The following is a 19,323-nucleotide window of genomic DNA, read 5'->3' on the forward strand; positions in this document are numbered from 1 at the left end:
AACTCTAAGTGAGGTAACAGAAAGAAATATACTGAGAGATCAGCACCGTGCTCTTTTACAGTATAAGCATTTGCCAACACATACACACACAAACGAGCACAAGAGTCAAATAAAATGTACTACAGGGCCACAAGGGAAAATTACAGACTAAGCCAGTATATGGAAATATATAAAGTTGTAGGCCAACATCAAAAAAAAAATACATATTGTGGATTCGCTGATTACCACTATCTACGTCTATGTTTGTGGCAATCATTACAAATTAAGGTGGAACGATCCAACCTCACAATCTTAAATTCTGATTTCAGTAAGGTTGTTCAAGAGACAAAAGAAACATCAGAGATCCCAACAGTCTATCTTTAAATAATAGTATTTTAGCTTTCTATCCTGATAACTAGATTCACATTTCACAAGTTTAAGTAAAACCTGTAAAACTTAATCTACTGGTCTAGATGCCAAAACTATTCTGTCCAATTTTACTGTGAAATATACAATGTTCAATTGTTTACCTTAGGTCTAATGAGTTAAAAAGGCATCCACGTACCTGATGCGATCACTGGGTCTGTCATAAGTTCCCTAGTTATCGGACATATAAACTCATCAGGCATTCCAGAAGAAATAGATTTAACCTTGGACATGAGCTCTTCAATTTTTCTCAGCAATTTATTACGCAGCCCTAGAGATTCTAAAAACAAATTATTGTTAAGGCTGAAGAACTACTGGTAAATTCTTATGCAAGTCTTTTGCAAATAGAGATTTTACAACTATAACCAAAAATCTTCCAACATGCTCTTTTACCACATGGAACTGTTTCCTTTATAAATTCCTTAATAAAGCTTTGCAATAAAATACTATATTGCTAATATATATCAGCAGCTAGTAGATAGCTTATTTTAAACAAATTTAGATTCTGAAAGCTCAAGAATTTCAGGTTGCCAGACATTAGTACTTTATGTATACAACAAAAAAAATTCCTAGGGCGGCGCCTGTGGCTCAGTCGGTAGGGCGCCGGCCCCATATACCGAGGGTGGCGGGTTCAAACCCGGCCCCGGCCAAACTGCAACCAAAAAATAGCTGGGTGTTGTGGTGGGCGCCTGTAGTCCCAGCTACTCGGGAGGCTGAGGCAAGAGAATCGCTTAAGCCCAGGAGTTGGAGGTTGCTGTGAGCTGTGTGAGGCCATGGCACTCTACCCAGGGCCATAAAGTGAGACTCTGTCTCTACAAAAAAAAAAAAAAAAAAATTCCTAAAAAGCACTTATAGAGATGTTTGGATTAATAATGTAAAAATGTCATATTATCATTATTTTTTAATTTAATAAAATTAGACATATTTGCTGATTGTTATGTGAAGTGTAATCCCTAATAAAGGTCACCCATTTGCCCAAAACTACATGCACAAGTTTCATTTATTTTTATTCTTAATTTTAATTTGTAAAAACTATCTTAACTCTAATTTTTTTTTTTTTTTTTAAAGAGATACATTCTCACTCTGTTGCCTAGGCTAGAAAGCAGTGGCGTCATTGTAGCTCACCGTAACCTCAAACTCCCAGGCTCAAGTGATTCTCAGATAGCTGGGACTATAGGCACACACCACCATGCCCAGGTAATTTTTCGTTTTTTTGTAGAGACAGAAGTCTTATTATGTTGCCCAAGCTGGTCTTGAACTGCCATCAAGTGATCCTCCTGCCTTGGCCTAACAAAGTGCTGAGATTATAAGCATGAGCCACCAAAACCAGCCTTAATTTTTAATTTTAAGGGGTCTAGTATAATTAATTTGGGGAAGTTTAGTTTTCCTAAACACCAGTCTAAAGGTAATGTCTTCCTCTTAGGCTTGTTTGCTAGCAGCCTCATTACAAGACTGGGGATTTTATAAGCTCAGGATTCCTTAGCTGTGACACAAACATAAACTGCCCCCATGAGATTTACAGGGCTCAGGGAAGCTCATGTTGCCCACTGTGCCGTGAGGAGTACACGACTTAAATCATTTATGCTCACTGCCCACATTTATGTACATGTGGTGTGTCAACTTGGTAGCTGGCTGCCACTTAGGGGCTGCTTTCCTATGACTCTTTTCCTATGTAATTCATGGAAACTAAACTAAGGACTTTTAAAGCAATTTTTTAAAGTACCACAACATGAATCAATGATTTCTTTTACTTGCTGAATGATTCCACAAAAACATTTGTGGACTTGAAGAGATCCATCAGATTTTTTATGAAATCACTATCCAGGTTCACAAGAAAGCTATTTCAGTACAAAAGTGCCTACTTAGGGAACGGTCCCTCTAAAGTCAAGCACATGGGTGTCTCATCACCAAAGACAGCATTAATGTAACAAAATGAGAAACACTAACTCATGACAGTTTATAAGTCCAATAGGATTTTCCCATTCATAATGCTGCATTTTTCAAGGGTTTTAGCCAAAGCCTTGTATTTTTATTTTGCCAGGAAAATAAATTGGATGGCTTAATAAGAGTTATAATGATGGACCACAAACTCTAAGATTACTAAGAAGAGAAAGGAGAGTAGAGAGAGATAATTTAACAGATAGGGATGAGCAACAGATTGAAGATTTGATGAGATCAAGATTTGCTGAAGTGACAGTATTGGAGGCTGAGATGTAGAAAATCTAGTATGACTGGGTTATGCTTCCAAGTGAAAATCCTCCGCCTGGGTAGACAGGGCTCAATAAACGGTCATGAGTGTTTCTAGAGCAGCGGTTCTCAATGGGTCACGACCCACAGGAACTGTATTAAAGGGCCACGGCACTAAGAAGGTTGAGAACCACTATTCTAGTGCATGCTATTAGACAGTAGCCTTCAGTTAATATTGTGGGGGAAAATATATTCTTCTCTGGCAAAAATATTATACATATGTACTGAATGCTAATACTTATAATAGAAAATATACAAGGCCTAATTCAAAATTCCCCGGATAAGAAAAGGTTAAATTGGGTGTTTCCTGATCCAATTTTAATGTCATTTAAAAATGAAGTCAGGGCCTCTTTGCCTACTTGCCTGCCAATGGGGCCCATTCATCGTCTGTGGTGAACGTAGCCTGCTCAAGCCTGTATCTCGCCCTTACTTTGTAAACCTCTCTTTCTCTTCCTCAATAAACTTTGCTCCATGTTGGCCTTAAAAAATTTTAAAAAATAAAATAAAATGAAGTCAGAAAAAAGATAAAATAGAAATAAAAATGAAGTCAGATCACCTTGCCCTAAGGCAGTGATTTTCTTTTTCTTTTTTTTGAGACAGAGTCTCAGTATGTCACCCTCAGTAGAGTGCTGTGTCATCACAACTCACAGCAACCTCAAACTCTTAGGCTTAAGCAATTCTCTTGCCTCAGCCTCCCAGTAGCTGGGACTACAGGTACCTGCCTATTTTTTCATTCAGTTGTCATTGTTGTTTAGCAGGCCCGGGCTGGGTTCAAACCCACCAGCCCTGGTGAATGTGACCGGCACCCTAACCACTGAGCTACAGGCACCAAGCCTAAGGCAGTGATTCTCAACTGTGTGCTCTAAGAGATCTTAGGAGTGCTGAGAAAATTTTTAAGATGATTAACTACTACTGAAAGAAGTTCAAAGCAAAGTATATTCTTTTTCTTTATTCTTTTTCTTTTGACCAACATAATTTAAGTGTGCATGGAAATTTAACTATAGGTTCAAGGGTGTCGTGAGATAAAAAAGGTTGAAAAACACTGTCCACAGTGAACCATTTACCAAACTATATCCACAGAGTTTAACCAGAAACAAATATCCTTTTGTGATTGAAGGCTGTAAATAAATGTTATAAACTTAGCTTCTCAGAAAGAAAGGACTGCTTAGCAGCTAAGGGCTAATAAACCATAAATCCAGGTAATAGGCAAAATCTGGCTATTTACTATAATCCTGAAAAGGTATCTGGTTCTTGATGACAAGTTTTAAAATAGGCCACCAGCTCCTTTTCCCTCTTCCTTTCCCCTTACCCAACTCTAGAAATGCTACGTAAGTGTAAATTTGATGGAATATAGAAATTAATAACCGGGGCGGCGCCTGTGGCTCAGTGAGTAGGGCGCCGGCTCCATATGCCGAGGGTGGCGGGTTCAAACCCAGCCCCGGCCAAACTGCAACAACAAAAAAAAATAGCCGGGCGTTGTGGCGGGCGCCTGTAGTCCCAGCTGCTCGGGAGGCTGAGGCAAGAGAATCGCATAAGCCCGAGAGTTAGAGGTTGCTGTGAGCCGTGTGACGCCACGGCACTCTACCCCGAGAGCGGTACAGTGAGACTCTGTCTCTACAAAAAAAAAAAAAAAAAATTAATAACCATCAAATGTATAAAACTAAACTCTGAAAACCCCTGAGGAAACAGAAGGAAAATGGGCTGCAGAGTAAGAGATGGAAAAGGATAGTCCAAGCACAGGTTTGGGGACCCAAGTGGAAGAGACCATTCTACTCATGCCCTTCACTCTCCTCAGCTGTGCTCCGCAACATCATCGCCAGAGCAGCATGAGGAGAATCAGCTGGACGCTGGACAACAGGCCAGCACGAGAGCCTGGAACTAACCAGCCAGAGCACTGTGTGGTCTCTCTATCTCCTCTCCACTGCCAAAACGGAGAACAACAGAACCAAAAGCTGATTTCCCAGAAAGAAACCTTTTAAAGCTGCTTTGTATTTTTATTTATTTTTTTTGAGACAGGGTCTCTCTCTGTTGCCCAGCTTGGAGTACAGTGGTGTTGTCATACCTCGTAGCAACCTCAAACTCCTGGGCTCGAGCTATTCTCCTGATTCAGCCTCCATAGCAGCTGTGACTCCAGGCACACCACTACACCCAGCTAACTTTCTATTTATTTGTAGAGACTGGGTCTTGCTATATTGCCCAAGCTGGTCTCAACCTCCTAGTCTAAAGTGACTCTCCCACCTTGCCCTCCCTAAGTGCTGAGATTATAGGTGTGAGCCACTGTGCCCAGCACTGCTTTTTTTTCTTTTTAAAATAAACTTTATTTTATTCATTTTTTTGAGACAGAGTCTCACTCTGTCACCCTTGGTAGAGTGCCGTGGCATCACAGTTCACAACAACCTCAAACTCTTGGGCTCAAGTGATCCCCTTGCCTCAGCCTCCCAGTAAGACCAGTAAGTAACTGGGTCTTACTGGTGCCTGCCACAACTCCGGGGTATTTTTAGAGACAGGGTCTCGCTCTTAGGCTGGTCTTGGACTACTGAGCTCAAACAATCCAACCACCTTGGCCTCCTAGAGTGCTAGGATCACAGGTGTGAGCCACTGCGCCAGGCCTTAAGTAAATTTTAGTTTAAAAAGTCAAATTTCTGAACAGAGTGATCAAGAGAAAATAAGAGAACACATAAAATGTATAAAGAAAGGAAAGAAAAACACAACTATATAGTAGAAATGTTTAATAGGGCACTTAGAGAAGATGGTGGTAGTTTTTTAATTTCTCTGAATCCCCACATAAAAACAGAGCACCTAGATTAGCAAATTCAAATCAAATGGATATTTCCAACAAAACAAGGTAGCAAAGTGTCCTTGTGAACCCCACAATACACGTATACGTAGGTGAGGATAAACCACCACCAGCCATTAAGACCTAGAGTTGACATCTGAGTGGAAGGAAGCAACAGGGCATGGGACAGGCCTGAGAAAAGGAAACATCACAATGTCCAACAAGCACTCACTGCAAAGTGGGCTGGGCCAACCAAGAGCAGCAGCTAAGCTGGAAGTATTGTGCTCCTCCCACCATGGTCAGTGCACAGTAACTAGATTTAAATGGACTATTTCACTTTAATCATACATAATGCAAAAACAGTAAGCGTTCAATTAACAGTGTATGCACCTATAGTTAGGCAACAAGTGAAAATCTATAAAATGAAGTATTACTAGGAACTAAAACATGAAACCTTCAAAATCTAAAGATGTGAAGATGTTAAAATTCAATGTTATTTTTATTTATTTTATTTTTTATTTTTTTTGGAGATGAAGTCTCACTCTTGTCCTAAGTAGAGTGCTGTGGCATCATGGCTCCTAGCAACTCAAACTCTTGGGCTCAAGTGATCTCTTTGTCTTAGCCTCCCAAGTAGCTGGGACTACAGGCACCTGCCACGATGGCTGGATAGTTTTTTCTATTTTTAGTAGAGACAGGGTCTCACTCTTGCTCAGGCTAGTCTCCGACTCCTGAGCTCAAGGGATCCTCCCACCTCAGCTTCCCAAGGCGTGAGCCACCGCACCTAGCCTCAATGTTATTTGTAAATTGGAAATGGTAAAAAATATCTTGTGTGCTTTTATGATTTCTAGGAAAGAAAAGACCAAAGGGAAGAGTGAAACCTTTGAATAAAATCTCATCCCCAATTAGGCATCAGAGTATTATCTGAATGTAAGCATAAACACTGACCTGATATACAATAGTTCCTTGGCATCTTGTCATTCCAAGTTTCTGCCATTTTATCATCTACAGCAATTCCCAACTCCAAGATATTTCCCAACTCCAAGATATGCAGCAATTTGGAATGTTCCCAAGGCCCAGATATTAACTGAAGCCAATGAGCAGACAGAAGCCCTGTGGCCTATTTGTGGACTTCCTGTTTGCCTAATACCACATGTAAAATTGACTTTCTTGCTCTTCACCTTTCATACTTTATGCCTTTTGAACGAGATATGAATTTGTGAATTTAAAAATTTAAAAATGTCTTACGACATATCCCTCTCAACAGCCAGGATCTTTTGAATCTATTTTCTGTCTGCACATTCCTCATGTAAATGTAGGACGAGATATAAGAAGTTATTCCCTAACAAAAACAGTATATTTTTTTTTTTTTTGTAGAGACAGAGTTTCACTTTATTGCCCTCGGTAGAGTGCCGTGGCGTCACACAGCTCACAGCAACCTCCAACTCCTGGGCTTAGGCGATTCTCCTGCCTCAGCCTCCCGAGTAGCTGGGACCACAGGCGCCCGCCACAACGCCCGGCTATTTTTTTGTTGCAGTTTGGCCGGGGCCGGGTTTGAACCCGCCACCCTCGGTATATGGGGCCGGCGCCCTGCTCACTGAGCCACAGGCGCTGCCCCAAAAACAGTATATTTTTTGTACCCTAAGCTGTCATTAACACAATCCTGGAAAATGACTATCCTTGGTTAAAGCACCAGATTCAAACACATTCAAGTCTACAGAAACTTCCCTTATTGTATATTTACAAAAGACTCATTGAAAAAAGACTTAATAGACTCTCAATACCTTAAAAATACAAGTATCTTTTAAGGGTTAAACATAACAGGTATGTGTACTACTTTAGTCTTAAACGACCCAGTGTATTTTACTGTACCATTAATCAACTTCTTTCATATGCTCAATGTTGAACAAATTCTGACTTTTTTTGCATTGACATAGAATCCATCTTAACAGTTATTTCTCAAAGGCAAACATAAATAACAAAGTTATGCATTAAAAAGTAAAGTTCATTGGCATTTATACTCATCAGTTTACCTCTTAACACATTTGTTTCTAGACCCAATTGTATCTCTATTAGTCCAATTTATTGTTTTCAGAAAAGTTTTCTTTTCTCAAAATTCAAGACTCGAAAAAATTCATTATAGCTTAAAATAGCACTTGTAGAAGATTAAAGTTAGCCTCTTGATCCTTTATAATAAAAGTTTTCCAAAAACTGGGCGGCGCCTGTGGCTCGAGGAGTAGGGTGCCGATCCCATATGCCGGAGGTGGCGGGTTCAAACCCAGCCCGGCGAAAAACCACAAAAAAAAAAAAAAAGTTTTCCAAAAACTTTAAATACTTTAGAATGATGAGAAAATAAATGTCCTAGTCTATTTATTTACTAATTTATTCTGTGTTTAATTTGTTGAGTTTGCTAACTCAACAAATTCCAAACTTTCAGGCCAAGTATAAATCAGATTCCTTATTTACTAAAGAATACGCAACATTTTTGTCTCCATTCATAATAATGATTTTTCAAATTCTGCTATTAGACTGCCACAAAAGTGATGTTAATTGCATTTCAATTTGGCTTGGGCCCCATATTTTCAAAACCCATTTCACTGACCTTAACAATGATCACTACTGCTAAACCTGAGAGTCATCCTCTAAAAACTATTTCAGGCCATCAATTGAATCCTGGAAGAATGTCTTATTCTTTATTTACATGGCTATAAAAACAGAATTCTATTTTATTCACTGTTTTTATATGTCTGTTATGTTTTCAAACATCTTTTATTGAATCTGAAATTACTTTACATTGTCAAGTACTTCTGCCTGACAAGGTATTAAGATTTCATTATAAGAGATCAGTGAGAAATCACCTAACATGCTAAATTCATCCCAATTAAAAACAAATAAACCAGGCGTGCCTGTGGCTCAATGGAGTAGGGCGCCGCCCCACATGCTGGAGGTGGTGGGTTCAAACCCAGCCCCGACCAAAAACTGCAAAACAAACAAATAAACAAACAAACAAACCCCAACCAAATAAACCTGGATTCTATCACCTACTCTCAGGAAGAATAAATAAATTAGAAAACAAGTATTAGAAAACAAGACTAAAAAAGTGACTTTCATGGCAAGACCTGAGTATACAGTATAACCATCAACCTAAATATTTTCACCAAATCACTTTTCTGTTAACTCCTTAAAAGGCCATAAACTTCCAAGAGCTTTTAATAGTCTCATATGCTATATGAGTATTTACTATGTAAAGAATATATGCTATTATATTTAAAAGATGGCTTTCTATAACAAATTTTCTTTTGTTATTTCACTCTTCATTAACAATAGCTCTCAACATGGATATCCTAGTTCTTGAACTTTCTGGTTAACTTTTATTAGAGCATAATGGTAATACTGTCTGGTGGTTAGGTTCTATAGGGCCTGATGCTAAGACTCTAAACTTGTTTTTGATTAATGATCTAGTATTCAGAATACATAAACAACTCTTACAACTTAATGGTAAAAAGACAAATAACCCAATTTAAAAGTGGGCAAAGGATCTGAATAGACATTTCTCCAAAGGAAATATATAAATGGTCAATAAGCACTTGAAAGATGCTCCAAGCCATTAGGTAAATGCAAATCAAAACCTCAATGTAATAAATACCACTTCATAACTAGGATGGCTAAGATGACAGGTAGTAAGTATTGTGCTAGAACAGTAAGAGGAAAGGATTAGGCCCAGCACAGTGGCTCACACCTGTAATCCTAGCACTCTAGGGGGGTGAGGGGGGTGGATTGCTTGAGCTCACGAGTTTGAGACCAGCCTGAGCAAGAGTGAGACCCCATTTCTACTAAAAATGAAAAACTGACACAAGAGGATTGCTTGAGCCCAAGAGTTTGAGGTTGCTGTGAGCTATGATGCCATAGCACTCTACCAACGGTAACAAAGTGAGACACTGTCTCACCAAAAAAAAAAAAAAAAAGAGAGAGAAAAGAAAAAAGAGGAAAGGATTAACCCAAATGAACCCAACCTCAGAGTAAATACTAAAAGTTGTTTGTAAGATATTTAAGATTGTCTATTCTTACCAATTTTCAAATCGTCAGCCAGACTTTCTTTTGTAAGATTCAATAGTTCGCTTCCATCAATGTTATTCATCTTGAAAATACCAACAAGGTCTTCTAAGCCTTGGCTACAAAGCCATGCTGAGACATCTTCCTCTGACCAATCTTCAGTAAATTGCTTCAGCTGATCATCTGTGCTCCTTGCTTAAAAAACAAACAAAAGGTTAAGTGAAATAACAAAAAACATTCTCACTTTTAATTACAAAGTAAATGAAATTTCCTTAAATCTATTTTACTACTTTAACTGCCTTATAAGAATTTCAAAAACTCAAACATCACTATGTGTTATTTAAATCTATACTGAATACTACTGTTTTGGAACTTCTTCCTTTTCGCTCTAGAAAAACAATTTTTCTTTGCTATATAAAATTCATACAGGCAAATATATTTTAATTTCTGCATATCAGCACCACTATTTGCTTAATTTTGATAAATGATAAATCATTTTGACAATGATAAAAATAGAACTAAATTGTATGGCAATACTGCCTGGTAAAGCCAAAAATAAAACCAACAAAATGCAACTGTAACTTCTATTCTGTCCTCAAGCAATATTTATCTGAAAAGTTAGTATGAAGGATAAATACACAGCTTACAAAAGCAAGGAAGGTGTGAGACACCTGAGTTTGGACCCAAAAGCATCTACCTGCAGCTTTAATGTATGGCAGCCACTTTGACATTGGCTTCTCTAAAATTATTTTAAGATTAAATCTGAATGTACATTTTATAGGAGAAAAGCCATATGAATAACCTGTCAAAGACTTTACTGCATTTCTTTTTTTTTTTTTTTTTTTTTGATTTTGGCCAGGGCTAGGTTTGAACCCGCCACCTCTGGCATATGGGACCGGCGCCCTACTCCTTGAGCCACAGGCACCGCCCTGCATTTCTAATTTAATGGTGTGTGGGGTTGAGGTGGTTGGAGACGACACCCTTACTAACCTTGGCAGAGCGTCTCCACATCAAATTGCCAGATGTTCACTGTTTTGTCCATCGAACCAGTAGCAAGTAAAGGAATATTGGGCGCAAAGGCACAAGTTGTGACATACCTGGTTAATAAAAACAAGTGTTATATATCTTCTGACTAATTTTTTAACTATCTTAATACAAAGTGAGGTTAAGTTCGGACCTGGTGTGCTGAGTCAACCTGTGAAGTATATTCCCAGTATTCTGAAAAACAACAAGAAAAAGCCTTATATTTCCTCAGGCAGGAGTAAAGTTACTGATAAAGACTTAGAGATGGGGATACACTTGTACATACTCTAATATTTTCGTTATAAATACTACTATGTTTGCAGTAATATTATAATATCACTAATGATGTATGATAACTAAACCCTACCAATGTAAGTTGAAACTTTAGCTAGAGAGTGGCACATGTAACTACAGGTTAATATTTCACTCTCAATTAACCAGCCTGCCGTCTACTGACCACCTTCTTGGAAACGCTTAGTAGAGCCTTGGTATTTGCTGACCTGTTTAAACTTATTAATAGTAATTTAGACATCTACTATATGAAATACTTTTGATTTTTGCTGTGGCATCTGACTTGTACACATTGCAGGATCAGTGATTAGAAATTAATCACTTAGATTTTGAGGACACTTAGTGGCCATCCAAAATTTAGGTGTATTCAGTGAGACTCATACACATATTTTACAAAGGAAATTTAATGTTAAAACTATTTTTGTGGCTGTAAAATCTCAAGAAAAGTTCATGAATAATAACAATCTACTTCACCTACCTTGAGTATTCTTTCCCATTTCCTGCCAGAACTCTCAATGACATGAACTTCCATGTGGAGGGCTAGTGTAGGACTCTCAGTGACGTGAACTTCCATGTGGAGGGCTAGTGTAGGTTACTTGCTTGACCCCCTACACTACGACAATTTCTATCTCCATTTATTTGTTGGAATAGCTACAGCCTGAACTCAATCATTGTAAGGCTCACTCAACACTGATTTCTTGGAGAAAATTGTTATCAACTATACTTTTGTTGTATGTAAAACATTTTTTTTTCTTAACATGCAACTTGGTCCTTACCCCAAAGAATCAGCCAAAAACTCCTATTTTTCCAAGTCCATCATAGCCTATTCTTTCATATACTACTCTCTAAAATCCAGCCAGGATTCTAAGAAACGTAAGTACTTTGTATTATTCTCTCCAAAAACCCTGGGGTAAACACTCATTCTTTACTCTTATGGAAGCCTGGTGTAAAAGTTTAATAATTGATTGAAAGTAATTTTTTTTATATTTGTGCTCTTTAAATATGTATTTTCTATAATCTACTTCATAGAAAATCCATCCTGGCTCGGTGCCCATAGCACAGTGGTTACAGCATTAGCCACATGCACTGAGGCTGGCGGGTTCAAACCAGGCCCGGGGATAGCTAACCAACAATGACAACTGCAGCAAAAAAAACAGCTGGATGTTGCTTCGGGCGCCAGTAGTCCAGCTACTTGAGAGGCTGAGGCAAGAGAATCGCTTTAAGCCCAAGAGTTTGAGGTTGCTGTGAGCTGTGACGCCACAGTACTCTACCTAGGGTAACAGCTAGAAACTCAGTCTCAAAAAAAAGAAAAGAAAGAAGGAAAATCCATCCAACTTAAAATCATTACTAAGGCCAGGCCTGGTAACTTATGCCTTAATCCTAGCCCTTTGGGAGGTTGAGGCAGGAGATCTAGATTAGCCTGGGCAACAGCAAGACCCCATTGCTACAAAAATTTCAAAGAGAAAAAAATCAGCCAGGAGTGGTGGTGCATGTCTATACTCCTAGCTACTCGGGAGTCTGACAGAAGAGGGTCACTTGAGCCCAGGAGCTGGAGGTTGCAGTAGGCTCTGATAATGAATGCCACTGCACTTTAGCCCAGGCAACAGATTGAGACTCTGTCTCTAATAATAATAATTTAAACATTTAAGAGCTTGTCATTTGTCCCAGAACAAACACATTACCTGAATAAATATTTTAGCATTTATGGAAATGTATATATTTGGGAGGTATACTAAACGTAAGAAGTATATACTTTTTCTATCATGCCTATTAAACTTGAAGTCTAATAAACATGACTTACACAGATCACACTTAAGATTTTGATATACTTACAGTGTCATACACTATAACTGACTTATCCACTGATCTTTAAAAGAAAAAAGAAACTAGGTGAAAAGTTCTGTAAGAATAAAGCACATTTTATGTAATTAGTATCTTTAAATCATTTTAGTAACTTATCAAGAAAAGACTGAAATATTGACAAACATTTAGAACACCCTCTTTTTGTTTAAATACATAAACTTTATTCAAGAAACTACATGGCATATGTAAAATTTATCAGAAAAGTATAAACTTTATTAAAACAATAACATAGCCTATTTATACTATAAAGCCATACACAGAACAAGAATCTGTGATATATAAATAAGTCACAATTCCATATCAAGTTAGTAACTCAAAGAGAAAAACCATTACAAGGAAAAGCTATTACTTGCTACTAGGTTCTGTTTCAGATAGCATTTTTTTTTACTATCGATACGGCTACAACTTAACTACTAATCAATGCATATATGTTTTATCACAACACATTTTTGAACACTATAGTTTAAAAAAGAACTATGAACAAATTCCTATGCACACTGCACGTATCTTATTTTGAAGTAAAAAAAACAAAACGGGAACAAATACAATCACACAATCACACTGCCTCATGTGGCCCGCAGGCCGTAGTTTGAGGACCCCTGTAGACAAAGGAGTAGGGCCCAAAGTGTAGACAAAAGCAAAATTGCAAAGCACCCTCAGTGCCTGCCCGAGGAATCCAATTTCACAGGCCACAGATAGCCAGACATGAGGGGAATGAAAAAGGTTCACCTGCTGATGTAAACAGGTGAAAACCCAAAACACCCTAATAGGAATAAATTTGAGAAGCAAAAGCCCAAACATGAAGAAACTGAATCCAAGCAAGATGAAGGGAGATTATGAAGAGAGACCTGCAAACTTTTGGAGACAGAAAGGATTTTAAATTCACCTCCTACTGCCTCCAAAAGGATGTAAAACTCACTTCCTACTGTCTCTAATTTTACTAATATTGAGTCAAAGAAAGACACAATAGGATTTGATAACTCAATAGATACTGAGGCAAGAAAATTAGGATTAAGGATTAGTTTTCAATTTTGAAATCTGAGTTTGAGAGACTAGGAGAATAATAACCCACTATAAATAGGTACAGAATAAAATACTTTGAAACTACTGAAACAATATAAAACCTCGAAATATTTCCTAAATTGAAGTTGAACCAACACCAAAAATTCCTGTTGTGTGGTGCCCCTGGTTACACACTTTCTGCCTCTCAATGGCTCTTCCCTCAACTTTTCAGTACACACATTCCACCACATTCTACCCTGTTACCTTCTCCCTGACTTCCCTTTTAGGTGGGTACACTAGTATTCAAGCTTTTTCATACCCTATTCCTAGGGTTTTGTGATACTCTAAACCTACACCCCCCCACCCCTGGGCCAACCAGTATCTGTACGTGGCCTGTGAGGAAGTAGCTGCTCCCCATCCCCACCTACGCTCCACCTCCTGCCTCTCCCTTATGCCCCACCCCCACCCTCGGGTCCCCGGAAAATCGTCTTCCATGAAACTGGTCCCTGGCACCAAAAAGGCTGTGGACCACTATTCTGAACCACAGCTCTGCTCACTACAGAATATAAGAGAAACACATTGATTATATCTAGACAGCCGCTGGACAAGATCAACAGCACACAAAGTTCCGTGCTTGAGATGAGGAAGCATGTAACCACAGACTCCAGGCAGATCCGGGAGACACTGCAGAGACGCGGGGCCGCCACCCACGTCAGAAACCACATGAAGCCTTTTATGTCAAACTATCTGTGTACAATATCAACACACCCACACACAGCAAAACAACCCCAAACACCCTAATCAGATTAAATTACCAGCAATTATTTCTTGAGGTCAAGTATGTTCCTAAGGCTTACAAACTTATTTTACACTTCAGCATTTTTACTTTAAATATATTTATGTGGCTTCTCATTCTGAAAGGGTTTACAGACTCTTGCAAAGATGTAGCAGAAACAAGATAAAAAATCCCATAAAAAATCTCAAGAGGAAGAGAAGATAAAAATGAGGTGGGAACGAGAAACGAAAGTTAAGATTAGTATCCAAAGCACACGTCACAAGATCCAGGCCACTTTAGTAAAGTCGGCTGTGCGTTTGTTTCTGAGCTTCTTCAATAGCCATGCAACAAAGGCAACAGGATCAGCTACACAGTTTAGGATAGAAACACAAACCTAGTCTTAGAAAAAAGACACGGATTCCCTAGACTGAGGTCTGACAGAACTATCTCCCCAAGGTGTTTATAGAGAGGATGCTATAAAACACAAAGTCCTCAACCACTCTTCCCTGAAAGAACGGAAAGTTTCCAAGAGTTGTTTTGTAAGGCTCCTCAGTATAAGCCAACGGCTAAAAGCCCAATTCAGAAAAAGTAGAAATCAGTGAAAGAGGGACTAAAATGATGTTACCAATTCCTTGATGTTCTGGATTACATAAAAAATGTGTTGTATATTATATATAAATTTAATAAACATATAAATTATATCCCAAACATAAATAAATGTTTTACCCTCATTTTTCTTATTTAAAGTTCATAATTTTATGAGGAAAGTTCTTCTATTTCTCCATTTTATAACTCAGAAAATGAAGCTGAGAGAAGACTCAGAACCAGAACTTGACAAGGTTGCACGGCTGGCCAGCAGCACAGCCAGGACTGAAACTCTGTTCTACGTGATCCTAAACCATGATTCTGAATTTTGCACTGGCTGGAATATCTTCCCTCATGAGTATATTAAAACTGCTTTATGACAGGCACATACTAATAGTTTTAGCCTAAAAACTTAGAAAGCAGATAGCATGGCTATTCAAATTTCACTAAAGCTTTCACAAGACGTCTGATTTCAAGCAACAGAGTATGTGACAACCCTCCATGTCGACCAAACTGCAACATGTCCTTTCAAGTTACTAAATGAACTAACTTGTTCAATTCTTGGCAATATTGTAGAAAGAGAAAGGGTGGGGGGGAGGAAGCTGATTTGGATTTTGGTAAAGGTGACTTTAAACCTTCTTCTGCTAGTCATTACTGACCAAGAGAGGGTCATTCATTAAGGCCACTCCTGAGTCATGACAATAAAACTCTCATGCATTTACAAAACAGGTAAAATATAAACAAGCATCCTGCATCTTGTCAGGGAGAGAGGGAACACTTCTCATCTATCAGTTTATCTGTCCTGTATTGCTCTCTGACTGGTTTTCAACTCAAGAGGAAGAAAAGAAGGTGCTAGTTATTAAACTTTTACAACTCTTAACAATCATGGGCATTTTAAAACCTGGTTTCCAAGGAATCCAAACTGCAAAGAATTTATGGAAAAGAGGCAGCTTCTATCTCAATTATAAAGCCTGACCCCTCTGTTTGAATAGAAGCCCATACATATAATTCCTGTTTAATCTGCTTGGATCAAATCAAGTAGGATTGAACACAAGAAAAATTCTGCTAAGGGACCAGAGGAAAGTTATCAGAGATGTGGAGAAAGATGAAGGGAGAAAAACTTCCCATATGCTTTGCTATATGACATGTGATGCCGTCAGAGGTCTGAGGGCCAGTGGAATTTGAGCAGATATGAAACCAGGTGAATTCTGCCCTGCCAAACACTGAAAAGATCCTAAAAGATATAAGACAATGCCACTCTTCTATTTTTGATTTTTCCTTTTAAAAAAGTTAGTATGTAGTGAGTTTATTTTGTTTAATTAATTTTAAAATACATTAGAATTTTCTCAGTTTTATTTTCTAATATTATAAATAGAGATAGATATAACCCACATATGCAAAGGCTCTTTGCGGTCCTCAATAACTTTTTTTTTTTTTTTTTGAGACAGAGTCTCATTATGTCGCCCTCGGTAGAGTGCCGTGGTGTCACAGCTCACAGCAACCTCCAACTCTTGGGCTTAAGCGATTCTCTTGCGTCAGCCTCCCAAGTACCTGGGACTACAGGCGCCTGCCACGAGGCCCAGCTATTTTTTGGTTGTAGTCGTCATTGTTGTTCAGCTGGCCTGGGCCGGTTTGAACCTGCCGGGTCAGTGTATGTGGCCAGCATCATAACCACTGTGCTACGGGCACCGAGCCAAAATTAAGTTTTTTATTTTCCCAGTAACTTTTAATCATGTTAAGGGATTTTTTCCCCTTTCTTAAGTAACTGACAAGATCAAAGTGTTAAGGAATCTTACGACCAAAAAGTGAGATCCACTGACCTACGCGAGTTCCTTTCCTTCCTTCATCATTAGCGACCAAAAAGTGAGATCCACTGACCTACGCAAGTTCCTTTCCTTCCTTCATCATTAGCACCCATCATTGACAGCCAGGCCTAGCAAGTCAGAAATGCTTTAAACGTTTCCATAGTTCTCCTAAATTTACCATATAAAGTTAAAACAAGTTCTAACAACATCCTAGGTCTTTTATCATCTTTACAACCTATTTTTCTGGCTCTCTTTCCCTTTATTCCTTTTTATGTTTATCACACATTTTAATCTACTCAAGAATTTCCTGCCTCTTGGAGTGCCTCTTCTGTTCTCCAGTCCTCCTGTGTTTATGTATAAACTCTATGCTGCTGTTTACGCTGCCACACCATCCACTGTCCCTTCTGACGCGCATTTGCAGTCTATTGTTCACTTTTCCTATCTAGCTTTTATATCCATATATGTCTATTCATATTGTATCCTACCCACTTTTTTTCACTGTTACCCTCTTTCACATATGTATCCAATCTAGCTTACCAGTGACTTCAGTGGAATCCATTCATTAACTAATTAATGTGTTCTTATCTATCCACTAAGTATGGTTTAAACATGTCTGTCAATTCATCTAAAAAACTAAGTGTTTATATTTCACCAAGTTACATTTCCAGCTTTCATTTGCCTGTAAGTTTACTCAAATAAATTAAAAATTTTTTAATTCACAAAAATTCACAAAAATATTTGAATCTGAACTTCAGCAACAATGAATATCCAAAAGCATTTAACAATGTGACCTTCCATCTATCCCGAATGATTAGGAAAGAATATACTCCAGTTAATATAATACAATGTTAGTTATCTAAGAGTCATATATATACAAACTGACAAAGAATTACGCTATAAAATGAACAACACAAAACAATACTGAGTATCACTTAACTCTTCTTCCCTGGTTTAGCAGGTAAGGATATGTCAGCTCTTGCAGTGTTACTAATCACCCTGTCCATGAACGACCAGGAAAGAGACTTAAAATGCCTTCAAGAGCAGTGTCTTGTCCTTCCACACTTCCTCTGTATGACCTACTGCAACTGGCAGACAGCTTGGCACATAAGAGAACCATAAATATTGTTTAATCTCATATAATCATTTTGTCAATTAACTTGTCTCCCTAAAACAAGAGGAGGAAATCCAGTTTAATTTGTTTGAATTTTCCACTGATTTAAACTCTAGGTCAAAGAAAATGATATAAATGCTTTCTGATGATAAACAATATCAATCTTTTGAGATGAAAGGCCACATCTAGAACAGCAGCAACGTAACTAATTATTTGGCTAATTGTTTGACAAGAATCGGAACAAATGGAGGAAAGAATTATCAGGCTATTAGCCCAGACGTTTCAAGCAGAGGTCAGGAGCCTAAATGTCTTGGCTGTAGTGAAAGCTGCTGTGAACAGCCCTGAACGTGGAGGGGTTGAAAAGCGATGGCCTGAGAGATCAGATAGGAAAGTTTTAGAAAATCTAGTGGCAAGGAGGAGAAAACATACAAAAGTATTCAAATGAAAAGTGAATCACACTATTGTGTCCCAAACCAATTACACATAGAATTAAGCTTTGAAAAATAAAAGCCAAGATTGAAAAGTTCAACAGAGAACTTGGAAATCATAAAAGGTGACACAGTAGACTTGGGGGAAAGACTCCCTATTCAATAAATGGTGTTGGGAGAACTGGATGTCTACATGTAAAAGACTGAAACTAGACCCACACCTTTCCCCACTCACAAAAATTGATTCAAGATGGATAAAGGACTTAAATTTAAGGCATGAAACAATAAAAATCCTCCAAGAAAGCATAGGAAAAACACTGGAAGATACTGGTCTGGGGAAAGACTTCATGAAGAAGACTGCCATGGCAATTGCAACAACAAAAATAAACAAATGGGACTTCATTAAACTGAAAAGCTTCTGTACAGCCAAGGAGACAACAACCAAAGCAAAGAGACAACCTACACAATGGGAAAGGATATTTGCATATTTTCAATCAGACAAAAGCTTGATAACTAGGATCTATAGAGAACTCAAATTAATCCACATGAAAAAAGCCAACAATCCCTTATATCAATGGGCAAGAGACATGAATAGAACTTTCTCTAAAGACGACAGACGAATGGCTAACAAACACATGAAAAAATGTTCATCATCTCTATATATTAGAGAAATGCAAATCAAAACAACCCTGAGATATCATCTAACGCCAGTGAGAATGGCCCACATCACAAAATCTCAAAACTGCAGATGCTGGCGTGGATGTGGAGAGAAGGGAACACTTTTACACTGCTGGTGGGACTGCAAACTAGTACAACCTTTCTGGAAGGAAGTATGGAGAAACCTCAGAGCACTCAAGCTAGACCTCCCATTCGATCCTGCAATCCCATTACTGGGCATCTACCCAGAAAGAAAAAAATCCTTTTTTCATAAGGACACTTGTACTAGACTGTTTATTGCAGCT

General features: G+C 38.3%; 1 protein-coding gene across 8 annotated transcripts in view; it reads right to left on the reverse strand.

The window, feature by feature from the left end:
- The window catches only part of WDSUB1 (WD repeat, sterile alpha motif and U-box domain containing 1), a 62,553-nt gene that overhangs the window by 23,175 nt on the left and 20,055 nt on the right, over positions 1 to 19,323 (reverse strand). For 6 of the 8 annotated variants that reach the window (XM_053596917.1, XM_053596916.1, XM_053596915.1 and 3 more), the window contains exons 6-10: positions 12,626 to 12,659; positions 10,656 to 10,696; positions 10,469 to 10,575; positions 9,494 to 9,673; positions 545 to 685 (exon numbers count right to left, since the gene is read on the reverse strand). In XM_053596917.1, the coding sequence (XP_053452892.1) occupies positions 545 to 685; positions 9,494 to 9,673; positions 10,469 to 10,575; positions 10,656 to 10,696; positions 12,626 to 12,659 (503 nt within the window). The remainder of the gene's footprint in view (positions 1 to 544; positions 686 to 9,493; positions 9,674 to 10,468; positions 10,576 to 10,655; positions 10,697 to 12,625; positions 12,660 to 19,323) is intronic. The other 2 variants (XM_053596921.1, XM_053596920.1) reach the window with 2 other exon arrangements.

Source organism: Nycticebus coucang, chromosome 7 (genome assembly GCF_027406575.1).
Source record: "Nycticebus coucang isolate mNycCou1 chromosome 7, mNycCou1.pri, whole genome shotgun sequence".
NCBI classification, from domain to species: Eukaryota; Metazoa; Chordata; class Mammalia; order Primates; family Lorisidae; genus Nycticebus; species Nycticebus coucang.